The sequence below is a fragment of the Rattus rattus genome, chromosome 12 (genome assembly GCF_011064425.1).
Source record: "Rattus rattus isolate New Zealand chromosome 12, Rrattus_CSIRO_v1, whole genome shotgun sequence".
In the NCBI taxonomy this organism is placed as follows: Eukaryota; Metazoa; Chordata; class Mammalia; order Rodentia; family Muridae; genus Rattus; species Rattus rattus.
Genome location: NC_046165.1, coordinates 51,205,385 through 51,216,624, shown reverse-complemented (window position 1 = coordinate 51,216,624; position 11,240 = coordinate 51,205,385). Strand labels below are relative to the sequence as shown.

Sequence of the window (11,240 nt, the reverse complement as noted above, 5' to 3'; positions counted from 1 at the left end):
TGCCACTCTATCTCCTCTCCACCACTTTAAAAATTGTATTTTTTATATCTTTGTAACGCAAGCTGGCTTCCCATACATACCCTCCTGCCTCAGCTGTGATGACAAGCATTTGTACCACAGTCAGTTTTGTGTGATCCTGTGTGATTTTATGTTTCTGTATCCCTGTCTAGTGGAGGACCCACAGACATCTCTTGCTCTGAAGCTCAGTCTATGTCTGAAGCCAACAAGTCCTCACTAACTCACGACTGTACTTGAGCCTCCTGTCATCCATTTTCATGTTTGGTTAGATTTGATGTTTCTTCACAAAGTAATCTTCAAATGTGGGAAGGTCCTGCAGCCACCAGCTCTTGGGTAAGTAACCACCTACTGTCTCATCTCAGTCTTTCTTGTGCCCTACTGTATGAATTGCTTTTAAGTTTTCAGTGTTTCCTTTTTCCTGTTTCTGGCAGATCTCACAAAGCATACAACTTTATATACAAATTCATTTCATAAAAAAGAAGGCAAAAGGGAACAGAATATATATTAATATATTACATACCATGTGTATGCATAAAACACATTTCCATAAATCCGAGGGTCATCAGAAAGGATAAGATGTGGAAAGCTCAGATACTGAAAACACTTAACTCAGAGACCGTATCACACCAGTAAGGCTCTTAACAACTAGTTTATTTTAAAATAGACAAACTATTATAGAAAATAGGAACATAGCAATCTGAATGTATAGTTTTAACCGGTACAAAAACAAAAGCAGGATCTGCAGTTTTAAGAAATCTTAATAGAGGATCTCTGAAAATTCCTATGATTCTGTCACTAGTTCTAACTTGAACTTACTAGCAAAAGACCTAGAAGTATGGTCAGCCCTTGACCTAAACCTAACTAACCTGTGTGATGGCCATGCAAAACTCAATGAAGAAATGGGGGGAGCTGTCTACGGCCTTTGTCATCGAGATAACTATCAAACTAGTAAAACTGAAACTAAATTGAGGACAAAGTAGAAATTTGTTTTCTAACAAGACCAGATTTCTTTTCAAAAAGTATGGAGTTTAGAAAAAATGATTTTCTTAAATGCTAGCTGACACTACCTTAAATACTGCCTATTTTAAATTATAGCATCTCTAAATAAGTTAATCCCACAAGATAATGTAAACACCTTTAGGTGGGGGGGGTGAAGGGAGTGCCTCTTCTTTCAATGCAGCTGTTTTAGTCTGAAGCTTCTGCACAGCTGGATTAGAAATGCTGTGGCTTTGAAGAAGCCAGTGTTATTAGACCAGATTGGCTTAAAAAAATAGATACCTGCCAGTTCAAAAGACCCTGGAAGACATGTTCCATTCCAGAGAGAACACATCAGCCCCGGATGTAGAAGAGCAGAGTGAACTGTTGAGATGTGGTTAGACACTTGTATGAGGGAAAAACCGAAGGCTCCTATAGTTAACGGTCTGCTTACAGAGCATATTAATTTGTATCTTGATTCCTCAGGACCCAGAGACATTAGAAAGTGCACTTGGGTTGTACTGTACTAGGGTCCTCTGAAGTACAGTTGTGGCCAGACTTGACTTTCAAGTACTACATGGGTACTTAAAGATTCAATGATCTGAAAGATTAAAAGAAAAAACAAACCTGGAGTATTATCAATAGTCTTCAGTTTAAAGTATGAGTTGGATGAATAAAAGAATTGGTTCTTAGAGGGTCTGAGGTATGAAATCTGTGTCAGTAGTAAGACAGTATCATATGTTTATACTTTTCTGCTTCTATTTCAAAGGTAAAATGTGTGAAACAAACATATGGCACATTAGATTCTAGTATTAAAACAAGTCCAATGTGTAGAAATTAGTACTTTTCCCCAGTTTGTAACAATCTGTTTCAGTAGAGGATTCAAGATAATTTGGTTGAATGTGGACAATCAATCAACTTGCATTTGGAAGACAAGACACATTTTCTAAGGATATTCACGTTAAATTAAAAAATACATATAAATTAATAAAACCAAGAGCAAACATCACACATGTGCCACAAGGAAAGGCAAAGTAGTCAGGCAGATGTAAGGGGGTTGCTGGGACTCCCTCCAGAGGCAGCCTCACTTCTGAGGGCAGCAGGCTCCTGCTGGAAATGCCCACAATCTGCTTTCATATTTTAAATGGCATGATCTGCACAAGATTCTCAATCCTGTGTACTGTCAATTCTATACCATTGATTACAACATTGAAGTGGCTTACAAATCACCCACATAAATATTCAGCTTGTACCTGCACATTTTATATCTATAACATGAGCAGAACCTGGGGAACTATAGTCACATCCATGAGACACGAGTCAGGTGTCCCGAAGGTCTACAGTGTTAGGGTCCTGAGATCATCACTTTTCCTCCTTGTTTGAGATTTCCATGCTATCATTCAGTTTCTGCTTTTGCATTCGTGTTCGAGTAGAAGCTGGAAAAGCAACAAGGAATATTAACAGTGCTGAAGGTGCAGGGTAAGTGAGCCAGGGGCTACCTACCATGTCTGCCGTGCTTAGGTTTTTAGTCTGCACATGGGGTCTTGTGGGGTGGGGGGCACATAAAAGATAAAACAGAAATGTAATAATTCATATAGCATATTTAATTTTGGTTCAAACAACACACTTAAAGGAAAAGGGCTTTAAAAAGTAGTCAGAGTACAGTTCTACTGTGTGCTTTTCTATGGTAGCTGCCATGCATGTCCAGTGCCTGCCCGTAAGTCCTCATCATCCTCAGTGGCACTGCCCCTCACCGCTCCTAAATATTTCTACCTTTTCTAAGTCCCTTTCTTTGCCTATTACTGGATCTTTCAGCAGCTACACTTACTATCACAGCTATGTACCTAAAACAACCAGAACACTTAGCAAATACTGCCTCCTTCCATCTACTTAATTTTTTATAGTTTCATAATAGCTTAGGGTGAAATTTAATTTGTCATAATATTCTAAAACTAACACTCATTTTATTGATTTATTGTCTATATAGACTGTCTGTTGCAGGGCTGAGAAGTTAACTCAAGACCTTGTGCATACTGGGTAGCAAACTCTCTGTCACTCAATGACAACTCCTCACCCCAACATTTTAGACTGCTGTCACACTGACGGACCTGATCCTAATTTCCAAAGTAATGAAAATCTCTGTTTGAAACTGTCTAAAGCCTGGACATTAAGGAAGTTTAACAAGCCCCTGATGGTCTGTAGGTGCTCCATGGGTGGCCCTGAAGTTGTCTGCATACCACCACTCAGTGGACTCAGTGACTATGGAAAAGGAAGAGGAGATAAAGCTGGGAGTGCAATTTAGGGGGAGGAGCCTGGGAGCCTGGGAAGATGGGCAGTGAGGGGAGGACATCATCAAATCATATTGTATACATGAATGAAATGTCAAAAAAATAGTATTTTAAAGTACAGATCAACATCAATTTAAGACTATTCAAAGTGTGCTGACCTGCACTTTGTAGAACACACACAGCCTACCAATGTGTGAGGTAAATTGTATACTCCTGTGTGAATTACTTTTAAATGCATAAATAACTCTGCCTCTTGAAGGAATAATGTGTGGATTCCTTCAGAGTAAAAAGGCTTTCTTCAGTGAAATCAACTCCTTCTTCCCTGTTTGCAAAGTGAGAGAGTGAGAACTTACTCATTTCTGCCAGTTTCTGTTGGAATTTGGACTCCGCTGGGAGATGTTTACTGCAGAGTGGGGGAAAAAGAAACAAATTTCAAAAGCATGCATGCAACTTCCTTGTAACTCTGTTGTTTTCAATGACATTTTATGCTATTTCAAAAGCTTCTAAGTGATCTAAAAAAAGATGTCACAAATTTATGGTCTTATACATTTTTAGTGGTTCTTATAAAGCACAATTCAGTATTTTTCAAGAGTAAAAATTTTTTAATTTAATATTAAAACTAACAAATGTGTATCAATAGCTGTGTAAGTCCATGTTTAGACTTCTAATATCTAAGTCATTGTGAATTTCACGGACAGCAGATTTGCATGGTACTTTCCACTGTGCCACTTTACACGTAGTATGTTGTTTTCTCTTGTGTTTTCCAGACGAGGTCTCACTATGTAGCTCTGGCTGCTTTTGACCTCCTAGAGATTGCCTTCCTCTGCCTCCCAAGTGTTGGGATTAAAGGCATGGGTCACCTTGGCCCACATCTATTCTCTCTAGTTGCTCTAGTGGAAAACTGGCAGGAGAAGGCCTGAGGGGACTCAGGAGGATGCTGACACCAGCTCTGTGCCCTGCTCAGCTACCTGGAGCCAGCATCTCCATGGTTCCTACCTCCCGTCTGCTTCATCGGATCCTTCGATGTCAAAGCGCAGCTTCTTCAGGGGCTTGGGGGGATTGCCACCTTCAGCACTTCTTTTGAGCACTCTGTCACTGTTACACACCATCTGGTTTATTTTCTGGAACTTCTCGGATGTCTATAAATTACAGAGTTCTTATTTTAAATCATTAAATAACAACATTTTGAAGTTAGCAGCTGCAAATTTTATTTTGAGATACACCAAAAGTTAGGCAGAAGTAATCTCTTCATTTTAATTCTCTGCCTTACTGGACTAAGTGACAGATTTTAGGACAATTAGCACAGCGATGCCAATGCTGCCTTCATTAGACACCCATTCCTCCTGTATCCTCCCCTCTTTCCCAAGCGGCTTTGACTGTGTCATCCCCATGCTGTCAAGCACAGGCTAAGCTTATGGCCATGAAACCAGGGCTTCCTCATAGGAGCAGTAAAGGTGGGTCAGATTTCTAGAACTGAAATTAAGAAAACAAATACAAAAACCTTTTTAAAAGAAGTTTTGATGTAGAGGATTATATAGCAAGAAGGAAGGCCACAAGGAACTATGATTTCCTTCCTGAGTAGTGTGTTGGTGCATCAGATGTTGATATATTACAAACCGTCACCAACAATGGCATTTGTTGAAAAGTTGCAAATTTATAAGGGTTTTTAACTTGAATATTCAAAGATGTCACAATTTTAATCCAGGCAATATTACTAGACATGTGACCTTGGTAAGACACACCAGAACTGGCACATCACCTGATCTTACTCAGTAGATAAGTATGTGGAAACAGTCTGTCTCTTAGCTTCCATTTCAAGACTGTCTCAGGCACGTATAGTATATGTTACTTGAGCCAACAAATGAAGTCAGACTTTCTTTTTTTTTTTAAGTTTTATTTATTTTATGTATATGAGTACACTGTAGCTGTCTTCAGACACACCAGAAGGGGGCATCTAATCTCATTACAGATGGTTGTGAGCCACCATGTGGTTGTTGGGAATTGAACTCAGGACCTCTGGGAGAGTAGTCAGTGCTCTTAACCGCTGAGCCATCTCTACAGCCCGAAGTCAGACTTTCAGATAGAAGTTAAATATGATCTGATTGGTACATCAGATAGGATCAACTTCATTTAATGAAAATATATTTAGAGTACATATGCAACATGACAGAAGCTAAGTCCCATGGCCTTATTAATATGTGGATAAATAGATACTTTTTCCATTGTTTTACTGGCTGTAGAAAGCGAAAACTTGGACGGCCTGTTACACATCTGCCCTACTTGAGGTGGTGTACCTGCATGAATCCACAGCTCCTTTGTGAAGCCCAGCAGCTATAGTCTGGTCTTGAATCAGATGTCACAGCACTGAGTATTTATAAAATGAACTTTTACATTTCATTTCGCATACAACTACTAGAGCAGTGGTTTTCAACCTGTAGGTCAAGATCCCTTTGGCACACCTTTATCTCCAAAATTATTTATTATAATTTATAACAGTATCAAAATTACAATATTATGTAGCAATAAAAATACTGTTATTGTTGGGGTCACCACACCAGGAGGAACTGTAGTAAAGGTCACGGTGTTAAGAGGGTTCAGAAGCACTAGAGTGTGCTTTCATGTGTGCACACGGACGTTCTTTCTTTCTCCTCTTTTCCTGTTTCCTTTTTCTTTCTCTCTTTTGTTTTCCCCTAAAACAATATTTATTATATATCACTCATGCTGGTCTACAAACCACCATGTAGCCCAGGCTTGTCACAAACTCTATTTTAATCTTTTTCTCTTTTTGAAACTAGATGTTCATACAATATATTTTGATCACAGTTTCCCTCCCCAACTTCTGAGGTTCCCTCCATTTTCTCTCCCACTGAATTTATACCCTTTCTGTCTCTTGTGAGAAAACAAGTAGGCATCTAAAGAATAATAAAAATGAAATGAAATAAAATATGACAATACAAATAAAAAGAAAAAGAGTCAAAGAAAAAGCATGAGGTACACATATAGATACAGGGACACAGGTCTGTACACATAAGACTCCCCTAAACACACAAACCCAAAAGCTGTAATTTATACACAAAGAAAAAAAGCCCTATGAGACAAAAATGAACTTCTAGATGCCATTGAGTCTGTTTTGTGTGAATTATCTACTTCTGGGCATGGGGCCTGCCCTCATGCTTAGTTCGCATCCTTTGAGAGGCGCCATTAGAGGGAACTGATCTTTCATTCAAGTAGTCATAAATTCTTGATCCTCCTGCCACAGTCTCCTGAGATTATAGATATAAACCATTGTGCTTGTGAAACCATTTATTTAAAAACAAAATTGTACTTATATGTGTTAATTATTGTAATATGTGTGTGTATGATGTGTGTGTGATGTGTGTGAACGTAAGCATGCGTACCATGGTGCATGCACATGCCAACATCAGAGGACAAACTGTAGGAGTCAGTTTTCTCTTGCCACCTTTCATGTAGGTTCTTGGGATCAAACTCAGGCCACTGGGCTTATGCAGCAAGCGCCTTCACTCCCTGCACCATCACACTGTCTCAGTTCCTTATTTATCAGAGAGAGAATAGCACGAGAGGAAGCAGAGGGAGTGGGAAGTGGGGTGAGTAAGCACATGAATAGTGTTGGAGTGCAGTGGCGTGTGTGGAAGGAGGCCAGTGCTGCAGCCATGCTGCTGAGGCCATGGTGCTTCATTCCAAAGTACCTCATATTCAAACCATACATGTCAAACCATAAGTTACTGGCTTTCAAAACCTTTGTAAACATTTATATGAGATTATATACATACATGTGGTATCATACAAAGATATGTGCCCTTTGTCTTCTGTTCCTGCTCCTAAAACTCTTGGAACTTCCCAAGTGATAAGTAAGATAGGCCATCTTTTGTTCCAATGGAGACTCCTGATAGGCACCTAGATATTATCAACATGGGGTCAGAGTATCAGAGAGAAAAGCTGTGTTTAGAAGCTGGAAGTTTCAATTACAGTTCTGAACCTCCAGGGTGGGGAAAGTAGGTAGACATTGAGTTAGTCAACTATTTGTACAAAATGTGATCCTTTAGCATTAGGCTTAGGAGTACTCTGGAGTCGCTGACTCCACAGGAACAGGTTAGAAGCCCCAGTGGACATCACCCTTTGTGTCTCCTCACCTGGCTGCTCATCTCTATCTTTTGTAATAAACTGCTAATGGTCAGTAAACCATTTTTCAGACTGTTTCAAATATTCTAGAAAATGGTCCAACTAGAAAGGAAAGATATTACGGGGATTCCCTGACTGTTGGCCAGTAGGAAATTGGTGTAACCCAGGAACTTGCCACTTAGGACTGGTGACTGGAAGAAGTTAATGACCTGAGCCCTAGAACCTGTGAGATCCAAAGACTACTGGATAATCAATCAAACTGAACTGAACTGGAGGACACTAGCTATGCATACAGAGTTGGAGAACACATGTTTCACTTTAGGAGTACTGTGAGCATAAAAACACTTTATGTGTGGATATAAATGACTATTTATATGTATATTATATAATCTCAGAGAAATGCTTAGAAAAAACTTGGCAGTTTCCCAGTTATGAATATTATTCAAAGATAAACCTGTTTTGAAAATAAATCTGAGATGGCCTAAAGGACCTATCTAGGCAATAGCGCCTTTAAGCTCAATTTATGAAAATCTTCTATTTCTTTTTTAGCTGCAATATACATCACTGATGTTCATACAAGATGTTCAACCACTAAATTAAGGATAGTGCAGGGGCACACAGCACTGTCATCGTACCGCCCAGTGTATTTTATATAACATTCCATGACACCATTGTTCATATAAAGAAATACTCACCCCAAATGATTCACCGATTGAGACCAAGATTCTGTTAAGTTAAGATAAAATGTGAGTTAGTTGTGAGAACCAGACACAGACTGTGCAGATGTGTCGAGATGAACATAGGCACATCAACCACCACAAATCAAAGGCTCCTGTCCCTACACCCACTGACACCTGATCTCCATCAGTGGACTGTTGTACTAGTACTAGTGTGATTAAAACAGAGCTAGTAAGAGGTCTTTTGTGGTTGTTCTGGTGCTGAGAATCAAACCCAAAGCCTCCAACATTCTAGTCATGCATTCTACTACTGAGCTACACTTCCAGCTCTCTTAGATTTGCAACCAGATCTCTATGTTCACAGAGCATAATTCTGCTGTGACCCACATTTAAAGAGGATTTTTAGAAAAATTTAAGATTGTCTTTACTTAGTTCTTCATAAATCAACAAATGTAATTTCATTCTAATTTAAGTTTCATTTGATACAGACTTACAGGTCAATAAATTAAAATTTAAAGGACCAGTAAGATGGCTCAGCAGGTAAGCACTGTGGCAGGAGAGAATGACTCCGGCAAGTTGTGCTCTAACCCCACACGTTCACAGTAGCATTCATACGGCCCCCACATAGATAAAATAAATATAAAACAAAACAACAATAAAAAGGTCTGCTGAGGTGGTCCAGCAAATATAGGCAACTGCTACACACACCTGGCAACCTGGGTTCCGTCACCGAAACCCACATAAAGATGCACAGAGAGAACAGACTCTACAAAGCTCTTCTCTGACCTTCGCATGTTGGCATGGCATGCAAGCAACACTCGCCCCAATAAATATAATTTTATAATGTGTGCTTATAAATAATAAGATTTTAATTAGGATTTATACTGGTATATAGTAAATGCTACTTTTATGTATCCTATAATCAGAGATACTTATCCCATTTGTCTTCATTTCAACCACATTACAGGGGTTGAACCAGGCTGCGTATGTGTTAGCTAGAGCTCTATCACTAAGCTCCATCCCAAACCGTCTTTGGCCTTTCAGACAGGGCCTCACAGAGTTGCCCAGCAGGCCTTGAGCTTGTGATTCTCTGGCTTTGGCCTCCCCTAAGCAGCTGAGATTACAGGTCTATGTTACCAGACTTAGTTATAACATATTTTTGATAATCAAGTTGAAAAAGTATTTCTATATGTAGCTCAATAAAGAACTAGTAGCTATGTAAATTTTATTGTCTTCCATTTCTTTAGTAAGTGACATCCTTCCCTGTATATTTGATTAATCAGAATACCTAAATATGTTGCATGAACAAAATGCTATGGTTCTCTAAAGCCTCATCAGTGATGTGCCAGTTAGGATGTTCATGATTTGACTCTTCCCCAGCTAAAATGAACACCAATGCATGCTGGGCATGTTGTCTCATCCCTGTACTTGGGAGACTGAAGCAGTGAATTTGAAGTTATACTGGGCTACATATTGAAGATATAGTTTCAAAGAGAAAAAAAAATTAAGAATGGCAATGGGGGGATAGGAACTTGGAAGAGGGGAGGGTAGCAATAGGAATGTAAAAAGAATAAATTACTAAATTAAAGGGAAAAAAGAATAGCAATACAAAATTGCTTCTGATTAAGATCAGCAAACAGCCATCATTATTATCATAATGTGGATCGCTTATCACCATCAGAAACTTCCTATATACATGCCATGTCATGCAGCAGCATGGGACTCTGTGAATTTACTTCAGACATGTGTGACATCTTGGCATGTTACAAGGTGAGCTGAGGCTACCTGTACACAGACATCAGCTACAAAGAGCATCATACAGAGAGAGGGATCTAGATACACACAGGAGCTTCCATTCATGTTCTTCTACAACACTTGAAAACTTAATCACAAGTGTACATTATTCATGTAATTAAATATACCATACAGATATCTGCTTAAAAGGTAATAAAGCCCTTCTTCTCATACTTTCTTGCCCACCAGGTGCAAACTACATGTACTGAAAACTTCTGATAAGATGGCATTAATTATACGAGTTAATTGGACTTCTACTTTAAAAACATTCAGCCAGTTTCAAGTAGCCTATGATAACACATAATTAATGTAGTGAAGGACTTCAAAGCCAGAGACATGATTTGTCACTGCACAGAATCTTTCATCTGAGAATTTAAAACAGCTTCACGTTCATTTTGCTTGAGCCAGTGTCTTTCTGAAACAGAAATGTCCGATGAAATGTAAGAAATCCACCAGTAGAGTTAAGAAAGGTGGGTTTTCCTAACTGACAGTAATCTACACTTAGTAAGATATCTTCATTTTACCATCAATCTTTTTTTTTTTTTTTTGGTTCTTTTTTTTTTTGGAGCTGGGGCCCGAACCCCGGGCCTTGCGCTTCCTAGGCAAGCGCTCTACCACTGAGCTAAATCCCCAACCGATATCTTCATTTTAAAAACATACTTACTTATTATAATTACTGTGTGTGAGAGTGTGAACAAGCATCTCAAAGTCAGAAGCTGGTTCTCTACTACTTCTATCCAGAAATCAAACTCAAGTCATTAGTTTGTGTGGCAAGTACTTTTACGGGTGGTACATATTGCCAGCCTTGATGACTCCATTTTCATAACAAGCAAAATACTAAGATGCATACAGTTTCCAGTACATTTTAAATAAAGATTCTGGGTATGATGGTACACACATTTAATCCCAGCAATCAGGAGGTAGAGGCAGGTGGGTCTCTGGATATATACCCTGCCTGGTCTACTTAGCAAGTTTTAGGCCAGCCTAGGGCTACATAGTGAGACCCCGTTTAAAACAAAATAAAGCAAGCAAGCAAGCAAACAAACAAACATGTTAACCTAAAATGCTCTACATTGATGGCTTATAAAACTACTAGTGTTGAGGCACACATGAATACTGGTTCTCAGACTATACACAGAAGAGACCTAGCAGCTGGGTAAGCACAAGTAATATACAAGCCTATCCAAACACACACCTTTTCTTTGCACCCCCAATTCTTTTCACACATTTACTTAACGCACATAAAGAAAGCAGACATCCAACAGCCTATCCCGTTTTGAACTTTAAGAAAGCTTAAATCAAAATTGTCAAGTTCAGCATTACTGTTTTCAGCATTCCCTTAAAAAGG

General features: G+C 39.0%; 1 protein-coding gene across 1 annotated transcript in view; it reads right to left on the bottom strand.

The window, feature by feature from the left end:
- Window positions 1–648: 648 nt before the first annotated feature.
- Rb1 (RB transcriptional corepressor 1) overlaps window positions 649–11,240 on the bottom strand; it is a 152,478-nt gene continuing 141,886 nt past the window's right edge. The window contains 4 exon segments of the mRNA XM_032917967.1: window positions 649–2,429; window positions 3,635–3,684; window positions 4,278–4,420; window positions 8,117–8,147. Coding sequence (XP_032773858.1) covers window positions 2,356–2,429; window positions 3,635–3,684; window positions 4,278–4,420; window positions 8,117–8,147 — 298 coding nt within the window. The 3' untranslated portion in view covers window positions 649–2,355.